Source organism: Coptis chinensis, chromosome 3 (assembly GCF_015680905.1).
Source record: "Coptis chinensis isolate HL-2020 chromosome 3, ASM1568090v1, whole genome shotgun sequence".
Lineage (NCBI taxonomy): Eukaryota > Viridiplantae > Streptophyta > Magnoliopsida > Ranunculales > Ranunculaceae > Coptis > Coptis chinensis.
Genome location: NC_141458.1, coordinates 50,036,450 through 50,057,519, shown reverse-complemented (window position 1 = coordinate 50,057,519; position 21,070 = coordinate 50,036,450). Strand labels below are relative to the sequence as shown.

The 21,070-nt window shown below is 38.0% G+C and overlaps 1 protein-coding gene and 2 long non-coding RNA genes across 4 annotated transcripts in view; 2 read left to right on the top strand and 1 right to left on the bottom strand.

Moving 5' to 3' along the window:
• Positions 1-9,463, top strand: part of LOC147509910 (uncharacterized) — a 41,661-nt gene extending 32,198 nt beyond the window's left edge. Inside the window, exon 3 of the long non-coding RNA XR_015216677.1 lies at positions 9,381-9,463. This is a non-coding gene — a long non-coding RNA (uncharacterized LOC147509910). The remainder of the gene's footprint in view (positions 1-9,380) is intronic.
• A 1,325-nt stretch (positions 9,464-10,788) lies between these two features.
• On the top strand, positions 10,789-11,286 carry LOC147509909 (uncharacterized). The gene is made up of 2 exons (XR_015216679.1): positions 10,789-10,843; positions 10,969-11,286. It is a non-coding gene; the product is annotated as an uncharacterized LOC147509909 (long non-coding RNA).
• A 661-nt stretch (positions 11,287-11,947) lies between these two features.
• Positions 11,948-20,055, bottom strand: LOC147509908 (DNAse I-like superfamily protein). Of its 2 annotated transcripts, XM_086602068.1 has the most exons (8): positions 18,359-20,055; positions 17,303-18,277; positions 17,173-17,214; positions 16,739-16,821; positions 16,536-16,637; positions 16,207-16,421; positions 12,468-12,562; positions 11,948-12,391 (listed from the first exon to the last, which is right to left on the bottom strand). In XM_086602068.1, the coding sequence occupies exons 2-8, from the start codon at positions 17,475-17,477 to the stop codon at positions 12,138-12,140; spliced, it is 966 nt and encodes a 321-aa protein (XP_086458194.1). In that variant the 5' UTR covers positions 17,478-18,277; positions 18,359-20,055; the 3' UTR covers positions 11,948-12,137. The 2 variants fall into 2 exon arrangements, with proteins under 2 accessions (XP_086458194.1, XP_086458193.1); XM_086602067.1 differs by having other exon boundaries at positions 17,303-20,055.
• Positions 20,056-21,070: the final 1,015 nt, after the last annotated feature.

Below are 21,070 nucleotides of genomic sequence, written 5' to 3'. Positions count from 1 at the left end.
ATCTTTAGGATAGAGGACCAAGGGGAATATAACGTCGCCCTTGGAAGCCTGTCCATGAACGTGGGCACTGTTATGTTTTGGATCATGCTAAACATTATAGGGGAATGGTGTTATTCTTTTACGAATGACGAAACTTGTGATAAGTACCTATGATATTCCCCAGACCCTAATGTCTAGTTTAACACGAGCCCATAGCATGAGGCATAAGTACATTCTTATGCCTGTTTTAGTTTGCCATATTATGCTATGTTTCTTCCCTATTTTTGTGCCCGCTTCATGGATTGGGTTGGGGTCGACATTGTGAGACCCACCAATTGTATTATTCGATCTTTCCGTGCAATGACTTAGCAAAGGTGGAGGATACAACCTTATCAGGTTGCACCTTACACCCCATCCGACCAAGTGGTGCTAAACAGGTTAGCGATTGTAGATGATAAATGGCGTGAAGCCTGGCAAATCATCATGGCATGGCAGGATATGAAGGAATCTCACTTCTTTATGGAAGAGTAGGATGACGCTTAAACGATGGAGATAAGGTAAGTTTTTTTAGTTTCAGTTCATGTCTACTTATGTCCCAAGAACTTTACTTCTTGGTATCCCCATAATAGGTGGAACTCATATAGAGTTGCATCTGTTTTTATTTTTCTATATTAGTATATTTTAACTTTGTTTTGCAGATGTTCAAAAATTTCACGCGTTTCCATGGTATTTTTCTACCCTTTTTATTTCAATACTTTGAGGACAAAGCATGTTTCTTGTTTGGGGGTGGCATAGAAACACGTGTAATTAAGGCATCTGTTAGGATATAGATATGTACAATATGCACTTGTTTTCTAGCAAAAATTTCAAAAATTCAAAAATATAAATAAAAAGTTTATGATATACACTTAGGAATATTGGTATTGCTTCTTTCTCTATGCTCTTAATAATCTAGAAGTTTCACTTTAGTTTTTGCATTAGAATAGTTTTTAGAAACTTAGGTTAATATATAGATAATAATCCTTGCATCTTTCTATAAATATATTGCATGAGTATCTATGATTATTGGCAGTAAGTTTCTGAAATCTAGGCTAGAGTACTTATTCTACAAATCCTGTGAGAATATAGCCTAAAGCCTTATATGAGTGAAACATTTGAGAAATGACACAAGGGATAAGTAAATTCCAGATAGAGAAATCACACTTCCACTTTCTTGATCACTATACCATATCCTAAGCAAGAATTTAGGCCCTCTTTGGATCGATATAGCCAGAAATTCAAACCTATATGAAATTATTTCCGCTAGTCGCCCCTCTGAGCCTTTCTTTAGCCTTTCATAAACCGCAAATCCTTTACCCTTTTATAAAAAATAAATAAAATAAAATTAGCCTACCCATCTTTGAATGAGTCTGAGAATAGAGATGAAGAATAGAAAAGGGGAAAACCTTTGAAATCAAGAATTTGTTAGTCGTTTCAAATAAGAAAAGAAAGTTTCCATCCAAATAAAAATAAATAAATAAATAAGAAATAAATAAATATAAATAAATAAAGAGATAGAACTCCAAAAACAGAATCAAATGAGTCAAAAGCCAAAAAAAAAATGGCTAAGGATGGAAACAAAGTGTAGAAGCAAAATTAAAGAACAAGGTTTTCTCTAGTTACATAATATGAAGACTCTATTATCTCAGACTTGTCCTTTTTGAATATCCATTTCCTTCCTTCTTAAATCATCTCCTAATCCCCGTAACACCTAATAAAGACCTCAAGCTCAATTAGGAATAGGTTAGTGTGATAGTAAGTGGCAGATGTGTTTGATCGACTTCGGCTTCCTTGTGTATCATTGAGATTGTAAGGTAAAGTGTACCCACTACACACTGGAGTAGCGAAACTTGAGCGGAAAAATCAGAGTGTTTTTGTCTTGACTTTTATGTGAGGACCTACTTAAGGACGCTATTCCAATGTTTTAGAAACAGACCTGTTAGTGCATTTCATAGTATTACTCATTATATATATGTTTATTCGTAGATGATTGATTATTATGCATATATTAGCTTAGGTTTCGACTTGATTATTCTGTATTCATTGCTAGTGAGATGTATAGATAATTGAGACAATAAATAAGGAAACAATAGTTTTATTTCTTAGTGGTTGTAGTATAGATGAAGTTTGTGAGTACCTTTACTGGAAAACTCTCACGAGGCTATAACTCGTCCACTAGGGAATTCCTAGTGGTTTAAGGCCTTGTTAAGATATGGTCAATGCAATCAATGACTCGATTTTAAACGAGATTAGTTAGAACTCCATTTTTTGTCACTTAATCTAATTTCTCATATTTGCTTGAGGACAAGCAAAATGCTGTTTGGGGGTGGTTTGATAAGAGCCCAAAACTGTAGTTTTAACCCTTTAATAATATTGTTTTTTGTCCAATTATGTGATTAATAAGTAGAGTTAGTACTATTATCGTGTTCTTATGTATTGCAGGCATTGGAGTCGAATACGTGTAGAAATGCTCCTTTTTTGCAAGATAATGGAGCAAGGGTTGGTTGTTAAGAAGTTCTTTGATTAAAGGCCAAGATCCAAGGAGAAAAAGCCCATTTAAAGCCCGGTCAAAGCAAAAAAATCAAAGTCAACGCAGGTAAAAATAACGCACAAAAGTCAGCAGAACTTTCGGAAGCCGTATCTTTGGACTCAGACCTCGGAATTGGGCCTACCTTATGTTAAAATGACTGGCTCGAAACGAGCTTTCTAATGGTCAATCCTTGACCCAATCAGAGGAGCATAAGTGGATGAATAGGCTATTAAAGTCAAATCCAACTGAAAACTGAAGAAATTGGGTTTTGGGCTCGATTTTTCGGCCCAAAACATGGGTCGTCAGCCCATACACGAAAAAGTTGATCTTGTCTCCTCCATTTGAAGACACAAGACTTAGCTCTTAAGCATCTAGTTTTTTGGTTAGCCATTATCCAATAACTTGTTTTTAGATCTAGTTTTTTACATTCAATTAATTAGTTTTGGAACAAAGTAAATTATTATTTAGAATCATATTTAGTTTTATAATAAAGTATTAGTTTTTCATTTCAATTTAGTTTATTGATTCAATTCTTATTTAGATTTAGTTATTTTAAATTCATAATTAGTATGTTTTAATTTGATAATTAGTATTCATAATCTTAGTTCTAAATTAGTTTTAAATTCAGTTTAATCCATTTTGAATCTTAGACTATTGTTAAATTAGATTATAAAGTTTAATCGTTTATTCAATAATGAGTTGTTATATTTTTTTCTTGTTTAAAAAATGATAGTATAATTATTCAAGGCTAAAACCTCCATTAGAGGGGTTTGAGGAAGCCTTGATGAAACTTGATTTCGATTAGCGTAGAATAGTTCGTAATGTTTTATTCCATTCTAGAAAGTAATTATTTCACCATGAGAATGGGTTTGATTGCTTCACATGCTAGTTGTTAGTTGGTAGAGATTACGATGAACAATTAGGGATTAAAAACACCCCATTGTTATGCGGAAGCATTGCAATTCGGATTACGACAATTCTTCGTTAGTAAATTAAGTCGAGTTAAGGTGGAATCAAATTCCCCTAATTCATTATCATATAGTCAATTTAGTATTTTCGTATTTTGAATTATCGCATCTTGATTAGTTTCTCATCGTAGCATAATTACATAATCCATCATTACTCTCATCGACTTTGATAGATTGATAATCTTAGTTAACGTAAATTATAAGAACTAGGAGTGGAACGAACTTTCTATTCCAACTATATTGCAATAGCATTGAGAGTAGAGAACTTTGATAATATAACAGCTGAAATTAGTTTTAGTTTTACTTACATTTGAGTCTCGTTACTTATGCGTAGGTAAAACTATCGTTTTACATTATATCAAAGACCAATCTGAGCGTGCGCGAGCTCAGACTTCTTCATGCAAACTGAACTTCTTTTTCTCTTCTCATGTGAGGGATAACTCCAACAATCTCCCCCTCCCAAACAGTGAGGGGGGCTACCTCCATGCAATTTCCAAATCAACAGGAGGAGTGTGCTACCATTCTGGCGGTAGCCAACAAACATCAAACTTACCTTTCGGTAAGACCTTGGTCATCATATCCGACCCGTTCTTGTCAGTATGGATCTTCTCGATACACAAATGCTTATCTTCGAGTACTTCTCTAATCCAATGATAACGCACATGTATGTGCTTGGATCTAGAATGAAAACTCGGATTCTTGCTCAAATGTATGGCGCTCTCACTGTCACATAGAACTACAAACTGTTTCTATTTTAGCCCTAGTTCGTTGAAGAACCTCTTCATCCATAGCATCTATTTGCAACACTCAGTGGCTGCAATATACTCGGCTTCTGTAGTGGAGAGGGCAACACACTTTTGCAACTTAGATTGCTAAGAAACTGCTCCCCCTGCAAAAGTTACCAGATAACCAAAAGTGGACTTCATCGAGTCAACATCACCTGCCATGTCTGCATCAGTGTAGCATTCAAGTAAGGGCTTACTTCCACCAAAACACAAACACGATTTGGAAGTGCCCTTGAGAGATCTCAGTATCCACTTAACACCTTCCCAATGTTCCTTCCCCAGATTTGACAGAAATCGGCTTACAACACTAACGGCGAAAGCAATATCCGGTCTTGTACACACAATTGCATACATTAAGCTGCCCACTGCGGATGCATAAGGAATCTTTTCCATCTGACTCTGCTCATGCTCACCCTTTGGACACATCTCTTTGGTCATGCGGAACTGGCCACCAAGTGGACAACTTACTGGCTTTGCTAGATCTATATTGAATCTCTTCAACACCTTTTCAATGTAGCTTTCTTGAGAAAGCCACAACTTCCCACTCTTTCTATTATGAGTGATCCACATCCCAAGTATCTGCTTTGCTTGACCCAAATCTTTCATCTCAAAGGACTTACTCAAGTCTTTCTTCAGCTTGGATATCTTGTTGATGTTTGGGCCAACTATCAACATATCATCCACATACAACAAAAGCACTATGAAATCCCCATCTGGAAATTTTTGAACAAACACACAATGATCGGAAGAAGACTTCTTGTATCATTGCTTCACCATAAAGGAATCAAACTTTATGTATCACTGTCTCGGTGCTTGCTTCAACCCATACATGCTCTTTATCAGCTTGCTGCTAAGTGCTCCTTACCTTTGACCTCAAACCCCTCTGGCTGGTCTATGTAGACATCTTTTTCAAGGTCTCCATGAAGAAAATTTGTCTTAACATCTAGCTGCTCAACCTCTAGGTTTATACTTGTGGTCATACCCAATACCACCCGGATAGAAGTCATCTTCACTACAGGAGAGAAAATTTCATCAAAGTCAATATCTATCCTTTGACTGAATCCCTTCACAACAAGGCGAGCTTTGTGCCTTGGGTATGGATTGTTCTCCTCATGCTTGACTTTGTAGATCCACTTATTCTTGAGAATTTTTCTTCCTTTCGGTTTCTCAACTAACTCATAAGTGCGATTCTTATGCAAAGAATCCATCTCATCATGTATGACCTTCAACCACTTCTCTTTGTCTGTACCTTCAAGTGCCTCTTGATACTGCATAGGTTCTCCACCATCAGATAGTAAAACATATGTATGTGGTGGATACCTGGTTGAAGCTTGTCTCTCTCTGTCAGACCTCCTTACCCCATTTTTTGTGGCGTCAGGAGGATGCACTTCTGCTTAGATCATCAACATGAGTTTCAAACTCATGGTTCTCTGCATTCTCAATGCCTTCTGCACGTTCCACAGTAGGAACTTCTAGTTCTGAATCAACAAGATCATTAGTGAAAGCTTGTAGCTTCTCACCTTCCTCGAAATCTGCTATGGTTTGGTCTTCCAAGAACACAACATCTCGACTTCGGATTACCTTCTTGTTAATCGGATCATAGAGTTTGTAGCCAAACTTCTCATCGCCATAACCCAGAAAAATGCACTGCATGGCTTTGTCATCAAGCTTGGATCTCTCATCCTTGGGAATATGAACAAATGTCATGCACCCAAATACCCTCAAGTATCCATAATAACATCTCTGCCTGACCATACTCTCTCTGGATAATCAATATTCAGAAGCTTTGACGGTGATAGGTTGATCACATGCACGGCTGTACGCATTGCTTCTACCCAGCAACTTCTGGGTAACTTAGAGTGAGACAGCATGCATCTCATCCTCTCTACAATGGTCCGGTTCATTCTCTCTGCTATTCCATTCTGTTGTGGTGCCTTAATTGGGAACGATCTGCTCATGATGAATCCCATGACTCTTGCAATATTCTTCAAACGGCCCTATGTACTCACCCTCATTATCTGAGTGAATACACTTCAAAGGCTTCCATGTCTCTCTTTCCACCATGCTATGGAAAGTCTTGAACACACCAAATACTTCATCCTTGGTCTTCAGACTATATGCCCATATCTTTCTTGACTCATCATCAATGAGGGTCAAGAAGTACAAAGCTCCCCCATGGGACTTTACTTTCATAGGACCACATAAGTCAGTGTGAACTAGCTCAAGGACATTGTCTTTTCTGTGAGACGGGAATCTTTGGAAAGACACCATGTGTTGCTTTCCTACCAAACAATGAGTACATCTATTTAAATGTGTACCTTTGATGTCTGGCAAGGCCTTTTGCTTGGCAAGAACTTCCATGCCTTTTTCGCACATATGACACAGTCTCTTGTGCCATAGTTCGGAGGAAGCTTCTTCTTCTGCCGCATTTACTTCTACTTTACACAAACTAGTCTGTGTCTTGTAAAGAGAGCAAGTATTCTTCCCTTTGGCTGCTACAATGGAACCTCTGCTCAGTTTCCATACCCTGTTACCAAATGAGTTTAGAAAGCCATCATTATCTAACTTCCCAGCGGAAATTAGGCTTAGCCGAATGTCAGGGACATGTCTTACATCCTTGAGTGTCAAGGTGTAGCCGACATTGTTTTCTATATGAACATTACCAATGCCTACAATCTTCGAGACTCCACTGTTACCCATCTTTACCTCACCAAACTCACCACAACTGTAGGTAGTGAAAAATCCCTTGTGCGGTGTGACGTGATAGGATGCTCCTGCATCTATCACCCACTCTGTATCCTGGCATGAGGTACTAAGACAGCACACACCACAATCTGACACAATTCCCACTAGATCGTCGACTAGTGCGGTTGTATCTCTGTCTGTATTTTCGTTCCTCTGTACCATGTCTTCATGTACACAGTTATTCTTCTCATCCCTCTTCAGTGTTCTGCACTCATACCTGAAGTGACCCTTGGTTGCATAATAGTAACATTGTCTCTCTTCCTTATGAGTTCTAGCTTCACCCCTAGATTTGCTTCTGTCATCACCTCTAGAATGATCGAGATGGTTTTCTGCTCTTACCTCTCCCCCGCTTCTCTATGACAAGTATCTCTGAGTGAGAGGAGTTGCTTCGTGAACCCCTTCTTGTCTCCTCATTCATTCAACAATGCCCCGGTAGCCATCTCTATGGAAATAACTCCATCCTTAGCGGCTCCGTTAAGAGAGACTGCTAACGTCTCCCAACTTTTAGGTAGAAAGGTTAATAGGAACAAAGCCTCCACTTCGTCACCCATATTAATCTTCATCAAATGCAACTGATTGGTGGTATTCTGCAGTTCATTAAGATCTCAGACATTGAAGAACCTTCTTTGTACTTCGTGTTGGCAAACTTCTTAATGAGCAGCACTTTGTTTCCGGCCGACTTCCTCTCATAGTGGTCTTCGAGTTTCTTCCACAAGCCAAAAGCAGTAGTCTCTTGGGATACATGGTGAAAGACACTATCGTCAATCCACTGTTTAATGTACCCTATTGCTTTTCTGTCAAGCTTGCTCCACTCAGCCAAAAGAATCGTTTCTGGTTTTTCTCCCCCATTTTCAATGGGTTGTGCCAAGTCCTTGCAATATAGCAAGTTTTCCATCTTGGTTTTCCAAATGGTGTAGTTTGCTCTATTCAGACTAATCATGCGAGTGTTCATAGAATGGTCCATCTCTCCAAGTTATTTAAAACTCAAATCTTCTCTCAGGAATTTCGTCAAACACCTTCCGAGCAAAATTTGGATAACACCTTAGGTTAATCTAACCAAGTCTCTAATACTACTTGTTGGGGTTAACCCGATACCAATCGATCCCCCACTACACAGATAACTTGTATTTGAACTCACTTCAACTCCAGACAAATTCTGAATATCCTCTACAACTATCCTAACATGCCTAACTCTCTAAACAACTATTAACAACAGATAATAATATAAAGAAGTAAAACGCATACCACAACACAAAGATATATCATGGTTCGACCAATGGTGCCTACTTCCACAAGAGTTAATCCTTTTATAAAGTGAGAAGGAAGATTACAATCACTCCTTTCAGTCTCTCGCCTTACTAGATCACTCATATCTCTTTACAGGCTTTTCTCTCTGCAAAGGTTATCTCTCAATTTTGATAGCTCTCAAAATTGGGTTTCAATTGTGTTACTTAGGTTTTCCAAAACCTTACTTTGGGTTTTATACTGTCCTTCCAAATTCGTGGTTACTGTAGCGAATTAGAAACCCCAAAAATAGGCATAGGCGCGGGCGCGCTCTCAGCAAGGCCAATGTCGAGCGCGCTCCCTCAAATTATTGTAAGTTGTTCACGGCATAGGCGCGGGCGCGCCTTGAGCAAGACCAATCTGAGTGCACGCGCTCAGACATCTTCATGCAAACGAACTTTCTCTGCTCATGTGAGGGATAACTCCAACAGAAATAAGTCATTCAAAATCTTAAAGGAAACAGTAGGCACGCGCTCAGACATCTTCATGCAAACGAACTTTCTCTGCTCATGTAAGGGATAACTCCAACAGAAATAAGTCATTCAAAATCTTAAAGGAAACAGTAGGCTCTTTCTCAATGAGAATCTTTAGTTTTTCGAAGAAATGGTAACTTCTTTATTTGATTGAGTAAGAAAATAAAGAATCTGAGTTGAATCATGAATCATCAGATAATACAAATACAAAACCTCTTAAATTTTTTTTATTATGTATCAAGGTCTCCAAATATACCAAACAAATGCGAAAATCCTTTCGATTTCCAACCAATTATTATCACAAAGTCTTGGTGCAGCTCTTTGTTCTTGCATTAGGGTATTGAAAACTAAAGCCTCTGAAGAATTAGCAGAAGATCGATTTCAACATCTGTAATAATTTCTTTTCCGAAAGGTAAATAGAATAGGCCGAAGCATGTATTTGGAGAAAACTGTAATATTTTGTGAAGGAGATAAGTATTATTGAAAGCCTCTCCAGAGTCTTTTTTTTTTGTTACTGAGTAAGAGAATCCTTAAACTTTTCCTCATTAAGGTCTCTTATTTCTTTGTTTTTATCCAGGTTGAATGCCCAAAATATCCTGGATTCTGTATAACGCGACAGAAGAAAGACTATCCATTCATTGAAATATTTCATAGTCCAGACTAGGGGTGTAATACGGGGCGGGGCGGGTCAACCGCGGGTCAAATAGTGATGGGGCGGGGCGGGGCGGGTTGAAGTGTCATGTCTTAGTACCATCACCCGGCTTGTTGGGTCAGCTTACGGGGCGGGTTTTGGGCAAGTCATTCGGGTCGGGTGAAAATTATCATTTTATCCCAATTTCACCTAAAAAAAACTTTCTAATTCTGCAAGTAATATATTTCCAATTCACAATATAGAGAAAAAATGGAATCAATCAATAAAAAATAAACAAAAATAAAAAAACTTGAACTTGAACCCAAAACCATATCTGCAAATTTGAAACTTCTTTCTCGTGATTTATTTGTAAATTGATTATTTTCCATAGCATGATAAAATGAAGATGAGAGCGAGGATCTATGGTACAAAACAATAAAATATAAACTAAAAGAATTCGAATTAATACAAGGATGAATGATTCATCTTCTCCAAAATTCGAAAGTTGAATTTGAACTTTTGATATTTACCCAATGTTCAAACTTGAATATTTGAAATTGATGTTGAACTCATAAGTTTGTGTTAATATCTCCCAAATTTCTACAAAAGTTAAAAGAAAATATAAACAAAATACAAAAATATAAGAGTTAAAGTTTTGAAATTATGCGGGTCAACGGGGTTGGGTCAACGGCATTTGACACGGTGCGGGTCGGGCGGCTGGACAGGTCGGGTTTGAGTATTGAACCTACACCCATAGCCCGACTGTGTAAAAACGGTGACGGGGCGGGGCGGGTCTATTTTTGGGTCGGTGCGGGTTTAGGTGGCGGGTGAAGACCGGATACCCTACCCCCCCCATGCAATGCCTCTAATTTGGTTTTCAAGGTCACATTTTGGTGAATGAGTTTCAGTTCTATCATATGGTGATACTTACGTACCCTTCATTCTAATTGTGCCCTAAGCTTAGGGCGCCTGAGTTCTTAAGATTCACTTATAATAAGTGTTGAATGGCGTTTGTGGTTAATGAGTAGTTGCATGTTTCACTTCGTACCCTTTGGAGTTTTGTTCTGCTAATGCTGGAAGCATACTTAAATGTTGTTTTTGAATTAGTAAGAGTATTTAATGGATGGCAATTGGAAATGTCATTCACAGTTGACTGTTATTCGTCGGTGTTGCATATTTTAGCTGTTTACATTCTTAAGACTCAGGTCTAATTAGCTCTAAGTTTACCAATCAAAAAAAGTAAAAAATATGTAAAATAAGCTCTAAATATAAATCTGGTGATACAACCATATTTTGAGTTAAATTGCTATAATGCACTTTTGAGCTTTCTTAAGTGAATTTTGACTTGTTACAGGCTGGGAAGAATTGCTGATCCTAATATAACAAAGTACTCGGTGAAGGTGTTGCCTGTAAGTGCTGAAGTTGGTTTTTGATATACCTGTTCTCTTTTTTCTTAATGATCAAAGTCAAAGGTATTTACTGAAGTAATTTACGACGTCATTGTACATTGATAACCTTTTTTATGTGTGTTCAGTTCAATTATGATGTTAGCACCTATGGGTTTAGGGAGTTTTTCAAACAGCATGGGATACGTGCCTCAGATCCAAAGTGAAAACAGTTGCGAAAGAGTTATTGCTATTTACTTAAGTTGCATTTTGGCACCACGAAATTATGCGTGCTAGGTTCTCCTAAAAATCTGCTCGACACCAGGACCAGTGTACTGTGATTGAATAGATCTGATCTGCAGAGAATGTTAAGGACCTTTACTGGGACAATCTATGTCAGAAAAACGCTTCTTCCAAACTGAGAATGAATTTTGTTAAAGTAAACTATGGTTCTGAGTTGATGGAAACACTGATAGCTCGAGCTGTGACTCAGCTTTTTAACTGAACATCATATATAATTGCTTGCGCATTTCAAATTGTTCAAAGACATTTAAATTCATGGCAGTTCGACCGACCATGACGTAATATATGCATTGCAGTTACAATAGTCAATGACATAGGACCAGAGTTTGTTCTTGTAGATGCCAGGAATAAGCCTTGCTAATTAATTTAGTATGGGCGCCCTGTTAGTCAGAGTTTGTTCTTGTAGATGCCAGGAATAAGCCTTGCTAATTAATTTAGTATGGGCGCCCTGTTAGTTCTGACTGGTTCTCGTTGGAGTCATAGCATCCATTTTCTTCTATAAACCCTTGTGTTGTTGTGATTGAGACTCTGTTTGTGGGTGCACCCCCAGCACCATCCGGATTTAATTGTCTTCACAATGGGCGTAATTTGACTAACGAAATTTTCAGAAAATTCTCACAACACGTGCAATTGCGTGGTATCTGATGCTAGGCATTCATTGTCCATGGTTGTTTTAAAAAAATTACAAATAAAACGAATTATATTGAATGAATCAGAATGTGAGTGTGGAACTTAAGTTGCCTTGCTCCACTGCGACAAAATTGCTGGGCCGTGCTTGTGATTTTAACTCTAAAATGACGCTGGAGTAAATAACATCCATCGGAATCATTCTGAAAAAGACCTCCATCTTACTACAAAATGGGATTGCTAAACGCACAAAATGTACCAGTAAATTCATTCTACACTACAGTAATAACACTAAAAGTACTAAACACTAAAAATACCAAAAGATATAGCACACTTCCAAATTTACATGGAAGTATTCAGTGCCAAAGAACCAAAATATACATGTCACTCAATTTCGTTCTAGAGAAGAAGGTTCGACCAATCTCACTGTGCGAGGAAGCATAAACTCGGCAAATACTGGATAGTGAGACGACGGATAAAACCCATCAATGTTATCATTCACCACCACACAGGACACAGGAACCAGAGATCGACCTCTGTAAAGAACCCAATCTACGTGTAGATCCTGAGTCTGACGATCCCAGCAGAGGCAAAGAGCTCTAAATATTAACTTGAGGAATTCAAGCGTTCCTTGTTTATCACCTGTAGCACCAGTTAAGGACTTAAAGTAGGCAATATTGGAACACCAGCAAACGAAGTAGTGTAGGAAAAGTCATACCTTTAAACCCATGGAAGGTGCGGATAAGCGATACATTTTTCCTAACTCGAGCATTGGGCCATGCATCCCTCATATCGCCTACAACACCATGCTCTCTGTGGTCAAACAATCAAATGAGCCGGGTAACAATCAAGTCAGTAACTCGGCATCCACCTAAAAATGTTATTCACACAAACAAATTGAAGCACTGTAAGGGTATACGTATTGCTTTTCAATCACAAAGTCTTTAGTTTCATCCAATCTAAGACGGGAAGAAAATTTTGAAACAAATAATCTACCCGTTGGCCATTATACCAGCAATCAAGATGCAACGATAATATAGACAAGAGTTAACTAGTATTACCCCCCCTACTAGATGAGCCAATTAGGATTTCCCCCAACTAGATGGGGAAATTAGGGTCTCCCCCCTGAGTACACATAAAAAATGTGTACTCAGGGGGGGAGACCCTAATTTCCCCATCTAGTTGGGGGAAACCTAATTGGCTCATCTAGTAGGGGGGTAATACTAGTTAACCCTATAGACAATTGAAGGTGTCCAGTGTCCTCCTGGTTAAGACTTGGGAGGTTGGGCCCAAGGCCATAGGTTCAATTCTCACCTTCTCTGGGGAAAAATGGATTTGAGGGGATTAGGAAATATAGGCTCTAACAATCAAAAAATATATACATTATAGAACAAAGTTAGTACACAAATTTGCAGGTGTTGACATCATATCTTAAAGAACAAAATAGCGATGCATCCTTGAAGATGTACTATAATTTTCGCGGACATGGAACGTGTCCGAGTAAAACAATACTCATTACGCACACCTCCCAAACTACTACACATTAAGGCGCACCTAAGGCACATCACTCTCTTTGTGCCTTAGGCGCCGCACACGCCTTATTGAAGCGAGGCGCGTAGTAATTAAAAAAAATAAAGAAATGAAAAAATAAATAAATAAAATAAAATATGACATGAATTTTCATTGATTTGCATAGCTAAACAATAAAATCAATTCTATAGGATTGTAAACTTGTCAACTATTGAGCAACACTTGTAAAAATCACGAATCGTTTTGGTAGTAATCAATCACTTAAAAGAAAAAAACGTAAGCAATAATTAAATATCAAAATGAAAATTGTATCTCTCAAAACAATCTGGCTCAACTTCAATAAACTAAAGGAACAAACAAATTGAACTGAGCCAAAGAGACTTCACAAAATAGAACACATTATTCAAATTTTGGAAACTCATAAAATTTCATTTAATTCATCTTTGTGTCTCTCTCTCAATCCATTCATCTTAACAAAAACTTGTAAGAATACAAGTTTATAGTGTACCCTAATATAAAACTTATAAAAATTGTATGATTTCTTGTACCATACAACTATTTTAAAACTTATAAAAATTGTATGATTTCTTGTACCATACAACTATTTGGATTGAGTGTGGATGTGTCACATATAACCAAAAGTGTACAAAAAACAAGAAAAACTGCAAATGATGATAAGGAGCGCGCCTTGCGCCTCAACAAAAGACACAAAAAGGCACAAAAGGCACGCGCCTTATGTGTGCACCCGCGCCTTGGTTGAGGCGAGGCACTAAAGTGCGCCTCACGCCTTAGTCGCGCGCCTTTTTGCGCCTTGACTACACTGGTAAAAACCTTTGGGTGATGATACCAAAGGTCTGGGGCTCGAACCCCACCGGCATCAAAGAGTTACTGATCTCATTTAAAACAGGCTTGCCCAAAAAAAAAAAAAGAAAAATGTCAAATAGAGGTATGAATTACTCTCTCGTCTTGAAAAGATACCACATGGATGTTAATTCTCCTCCGAAAAAAATTGAAGGTGCAAGAACTTGACTTAAATCAACCAGAACTCACATTTGTCCATATTTTCCTTCTAAACACTCCAGATCGAAGGGACATTAATGAGCCGTAAACCCTAAAAGATTCCACTGCAACCAAAAATGGCAACTACATGCATGGTAACACAATAGTAGTCACACCTGTTTTGCGAGGAACATAAAACCACCTTGCTTCTCTAAGACTCTAACTACCGTTATACAACTAGGCATTCTGATTAGGGACCTTAGCCAAAACAACAGCAGCAGCATTTCAATAAACCAGACATTTGTACAACTTGGCTAACTAGTGATCCTTGGCTAGCAACGCACATCAAGATGTTGCTCATGTGTCTTCATGGAGTGACCGTGATATCTTTGTTTCCCCCCTTTTTATCTGCAATATTATATTCCATTGACAAGGATCACAAGGAACAATTTAACCAATAGAGAATTAATCAAGGCCATGCACCCATGCGGCCATGCCTTTCCCTCTTTACCTACCTGAGCAAGGCACTAAGGATAGGTATACAACCTAGATCCAATTAACGCACCAACCCATTACAACGGTTATCTCAATTGCAAAAGAAGTACTGAAATTCCACCTCCTAAACATGAATTCCAGGTCGCCAGAGAAGAGGCAGAAAAGGATCTGCCCTCACAGGAGTGGAACTCAGAGGATGCTCTCACTGAGCGAGACGGTATCTATGGTTATGCTACTGTCAGTCAAGAATAGCTATACCATCTCTTCAGCCAAGCTCCTACAAGGCATAAAAAAAAGCCTGTTTCTCGACAATCCTAACTACCCCTAGCTGTGAGTGCTCTAGTGCAAAAAAAAATCCTTAACATTAAGAAGAATATGACAGGTCCCTTTGCTCTTGCATGAGCAACCTCCAATTTCTCCCAATCCATAAACCATAATACACATACAACTGCTTTTGGAATGTCCTCCTCTAACCACTTAGCTTTAGTAGAAAGTGCGCGCACAATAATAAACTGGACGTGTTACATAGGAAAGAGTTGGTGGGTGTGGGTGTGTGTGTGTGGTGGTGGTGGTAGGGGGGGGGGCAGTATCTCAGGAACAAACTTAAGTGGAGGAATGCATGCATGGATAGACACAGACAGAGTTGTAAATTTTACCATAACAAAATCAAACGACTTTCATTGCAAACCTAAGAATGAACTCGCCAACCTGATAATGAAGTGGAAAACAAATTTATTAAAAGAAATGGTCCTTAAAACAGTAGGCATACTGGGCGTTTAAAAACAACATTCTGGTACAGACACAAGTTAGGCCGCATACACTGAAAAAATTAAGCTCAATCTAAGTACCTTACAAACTACTGAAACTAGTAAGCTGTTAAAGGTAAGAGTTTCTTATAGCAATAAAAAAAATGGCGTATGCAATACAGCTTTTTGTAACTAATAGAAGAGTCAGAGATGATTACATATAAACACAGCTTATTCCAAGTTTGAAAAGGTACAGAACAAAAACAACTTTCTTGCTTCAAGCTAGTCAGAGATTTGGAGAGTTGTCACGTTTACATCTTGGTTTCAAATTGCACATCTTAAAGTTGATGTACGTGACAATTGGAGGTCAGTTTACAAACTACAAAGGTTGCATTCACTACCTATCCTACCCAGATTTGCAAATATATGACTAGCATGGATAACATTTTGTACTGAAAATTTTAATTATTTGACAATGGAACTATCATTGTAATTTTAAGGAACCCAGGACATAAACTTCACCACTATAATTTTAAGAATCAATAGAATAAATATTAGAAAATAAAAATTTCAGAAGATATGGGAGAAAAAAAGACAAAAAGAGCATACTCTTAATTGTATGAACTACCAAAAAGATACTCTTGCTAAAAAATGCACGCTTGGTAAATGAATAAGGCAATCGGTTACCTTGACCTCCCCAGTAAAAACCTTCCTGTTGTTGATTCCTTTTGTGTGTTAAATCCTCCACAGTATATAACAGGCAAGCTAGGAGGTAAGGATGCTATATGCTGCCATGTGAGCAAGGCACTTCGCCTCCTAGAACGAGGACTAAACTCATCCATGTTCGTATTCACGATCTGGAAGGAGAATCCTGGCTGTTCAACTCCCTTAAGTTGAAATATGTGGAAATTACATCAAGGAAGTAGATACAACATGATTCTCCATGACGAAGCGGCGCACAAGAAGTGAATTGTAATAGATATAAACAGTAGACTTGCAATATGACAAAAGGATATCGCCCATGTTGCAATGCATGGAACCAAAGATCCCCAAGATGTACTTCCTTGAACAGAAGGTGACTCTGACAACCAGAAGGTTCCCCCTTCTAGAAGCTCAACCTTCATTTAATGCAAATATCTTAGAGAAAGACAAATGATATTCTCTAATTCATAACACAAGATTAAGTTGACCTAGTATAACAAATTACAAAAGCTAGTACCTTCTCCTTCTCATAAAAAATTGAACAGTGCTCATCTGAAGTATCCTGAGATCCTTTTCTTGAGATACCAAATTGATCGTAGCCTAAAAGATATGAGAAAATCATTTTTCCCTAGTAAATTAAAATAAGATTATAGTTTTCCTTGAACAAAAATAGACAATAATGAGAAAAACTCACTCTAGTGTCAGTGTAACAACTGCTAATCAAAGATTTATAGTTAACATAACTAACACTAGTTTGACAAAGCACCAAAGTTAGGAGCTCATAACACTATTCAGATTTCAGCCAAGCACACTAAACTAAATTTTGATGTTTAATTGACACTTTAAAAGATAATCCACTCCATCATTGCAGTATTAATCCAAAAGGAGACATAATGTAGCTATTGGCAAAACCCTTTGATTTATTTTTATTTTTGTATAAAAAAAAATCACCTGGTAAGCCCTGTTGAAGAAAATCCAGTTGTGAGTTGACACCTGAGGAAATAACAAACAAACAAACAACTTAATAATAATAATAATAATAATCACAACACTGTTGGACACAGTAAAAAAAGTAAACAACCTTGTTGGGTACATAGAATGGTGGGGGAGTAACTGGTGATGACACTGATGCACAAGTCTCTCCTCTTCTCCCATGAGTTGGGACTAGTCTCTTCTTCTTCTTCTGGTTGATCCTCGTGTACTTGTTTTTTTTCGTGAAGATTCAAGGTCATCACACTCAGAGAAACACTACCCATCTCCGAACAACTACTAGTAGGTCCTCTTTTTAAATACTACCAGAAGGAATATTTTTTACCTTTTTTATTGTTGTTTTTTCTAGTGAAAACTCTGCACGTCATCCCAACCGTGGAGAACAAGTGAGTGCGTACGTGTCCGTAGGTCATAATAGACAGTCAAAGAGTCAGCACGACTCGGTTCTGACTATGGATGTACTCAGCTACTTCATATCAAGGGAAATATGTATAACTGTACAAGGTGCCGGTACACTTGAATTGATAATAAATCCCAACATATAAAAAAAAATCTGCTAATGATGGATGAAATGATTGTGCAATTTGTTTTCCCCATAATTAATTATTCTAGTATACTACTATTTCACTTCCCAGTAATTGGGTTCAGACATAGAAAAGCAGTTGGGAGGTTCTATCCCAGAAAATCTCATGGACCATTGGGTTATTGAGTGAGTCTCACTATTTAAGTTCCTACAGATCCAATTATAGATTACAGGGAAATCAAGAAAATTCAAAAAGGTACTGCTGACCCTCTCCATTCTGCAGACCTCCATTTTCCGTTCAATACAGTTCGCAACATTTTTGTTGTCTCCATTGATGACTGGATTCTGGGGAACAATGACAAACTTTGCAGTAGCTTACGTGATAATTCTGCACCTAAGGCACTACAGGCTCTGAACTTTGTGAATCAAACTCCCACAACATTACCCTGCGTGTCTTTACATAAAACTTCACAGCTCCTCTACATGTTCATATGCAGCATCATAAAAGAGTTGCGGGCGCACACTACAATGTTCATTGCCAAGCTGACAAGAAGCAAATACATCAGAACGATATATGAGTTACACAAAAAAAGATGTTCTCTATTAAGATCCAAAAGTGTTGACCTCCACTACGAGCGAGCCATCATCCATCAACGCTTTTAGAACTCCTGCTAAAGTCAGTTTCAGATATTCTGACATTCCCAAGATCCACAAACCACAATCTGAGAATTCCCGGGCTCTCAAAGTACTCTTCATCTTTCCATTGCCTTCACTTTTGGAGCTACTTTGAAGGTTAGATCACAATATGTTGGTTGCAACAATACGTCTTAGCCCAGAAAACTAGCAAGAATGCAATTGAATTTTTTTTTTTTTTTTTGGTAAAAGAATACAATTGATATCATTCCAGTCTTGTAAAGTACATTCTAGGATACCAAACCCAAACTTCGCCAGGCTCAAACTAGCGAGCAGTACATGCTAATCACTCCTACTTATCAATCTATACACCTTTTAACAGAAGAACTCCACTAGCACAACCCCTGCAAGCACAATGTCCGCATTCAGTAGCCTTCTCCTCTCCTAAGTGCTTGGGAACTGCACACGGATGTGGTCGCAAAGTTGTAAGACAGTAGTTTTATGCATTGGAGGCAGCCGACATGCTCATTGTAGTTCGTAAAGAAGTTGCAGTAAGTGTTACGAAACGAATGCGGAAGCGTGACAATTGGACAAAGAAGATTGAATGTGGTGATAGAAATCGACTAAAACAAATCAATTAAAACACTTACCAATGCAAAGCGAATAACCAATAGAAGTGGGGACGAGATTTACGTGGTTTGGCGTTAGCCTAATCCACCAAGCAAAAGAGGAAAATTTTACTAATTAAGAGATAAACAAATAGAGTACAATCACTCACAAACGAATCCCGAAGAATTTGTTAGGAATATACAACTTAATTGTACTTACTCTTTACCAATTACCAAACTATACAAACCTTTTGTCTTGTAAGTGTCTTGTACTTCTTAATTAAATCCGAGCCTAGTGTAGATACACTATGTCCTTAAGACAGATTTTCCCCCTCACGGTGCTTGAAGGTTGATGGGAAACTGTCTCCCAAGATAGAACGGATTTCCTTCTATAGAAAGCTAGCACTTCAATTCTATAGAATCAACGAACACAACATAGTATTTGACTAAGAACAGAGGGAGAAGAGAAAGATCAGAACTCTGTGTGATCTGGTGTCTTTTTCTCTCCAAATTCATCCACTATTTATAGGTGAGTGGTGCCTTTTCGAAACAACACAGTGACTCTTGGGAAAAAGTAAGCAACTCTTTGAAAAGTCACATGTTTCGAAAGAACACACCATTTCGGCATATAGCATTTGTTTCGAACCAGTGCCTATTTCGAAAGGTTGCACCTTTTCGGCATGATGCACTGTTTCAAACCAGTGCACATTTCGAAAGGTTGCACCTTTTCGGCATAATGCATTGTTTCAAACAAATGCATCATTTTGAAAAGGTTTTTCTCACATTACATACTGTTTCAAGAAAAAACCCATTTCATCTTAAGTGGGGTAACTTGGGAGACAAACTACTCATTCATATTTAAATGGATTTGAGCAAATCATTTTTCTAACAATCCCCCACATGAATGAAAATTTGGCTTCTTCTATCATAAACATTGGATTTCTGTTCTTTTACAAATGAAAAGATACCGCATCAGGTCAAGTAGCATGGGAGGCCTTGAACTTGCCTTAGTGAAAGACGATCGGATTTAATTGGACGATCAGTAGACTTCAATTAATGTCCTTGAACTGTCCACCGTTTGTATAAACCTAGACAATCATCTTCACGCCAGCATCGTCTCGAATCTTGTTGGTTCTCACGTTTGTGTTCATTTTGGCCTTGAACACTTCTTGGTTTGAGATAGTGCTTTTGAGACATTTGTCTTTAAAATTCTCATAGAAGCGTCCCCCACTTCGCGACTAACATAGGTGATTTCTATAAAGAGTATCCCGCAATACTCCACTTGGATAACATAACTTTCCAAGATATAGTAAATCATTAAAAGCTTGACTTATCCCGGTTCTCATGGGCGGATATGCACTTTGCCTTATATAGGAATGAGTTAGAGTATAATATTACTCTCCGGTGCTAATCGAGTCACAAACATAATTGGTTGGCCCATTGAACCTAGATCTTGGGATCTCCAAATAACTAGGTTGGTTTTTCCATTATGATGACTCTTGGTTGATTATCTCAAAAGCTTTAAGCCCATTCCCCTTGATAATCTTTCTACTTGCTCTCTTGTTAAACCTTTTGTAAGCGGATCCGCAATGTTATCTTTTGACCTTACATAGTCGATTGAGATAACTCCATTTGAGAGCAATGTTAGGAATATACAACTTAATTGTACTTACTCTTTACCAATTACCAAACTATACAAACCTTTTGTCTTGTAAGTGTCTTGTACTTCTTAATTAAATCCGAGCCTAGTGTAGATACACTATGTCCTTAAGACAGATTTTCCCCCTCACGGTGCTTGAAGGTTGATGGGAAACTATCTCCCAAGATAGAACGGATTTCCTTCCATAGAAAGCTAGCACTTCAATTCTATAGACTCGTGAACCAACATAGTATTTGACTAAGAACGAGGGAGAAGAGAAAGAAAGACATATCAGGTGTGATCCGGTGTCTTTTTCTCTCCAAATTCATCCATCTACTTATAGGTGAGTGGTGCCTTTTCAAACAACACGGTGACTCTTGGGAAAAAGTAAGCAACTCTTTGAAAAGTCACATGTTTCGAAAGGACACACCATTTCGGCATATAACATAAGCTTTC

Bases quoted from the DNA above. Each gene is read 5' to 3' on its own strand.
- LOC147509908 (XM_086602067.1), bottom strand. From the start codon at position 17,477: ATGGGTAGTGTTTCTCTGAGTGTGATGACCTTGAATCTTCACGAAAAA. The intron at 17,215-17,302 runs GTTGTTTACTTT...TTATTTCCTCAG, and splicing joins CATTCTATGTACCCAACAAG to GTGTCAACTCACAACTGGAT. The intron at 16,822-17,172 runs GTGATTTTTTTT...CATATCTTTTAG, and splicing joins TCTTCAACAGGGCTTACCAG to GCTACGATCAATTTGGTATC.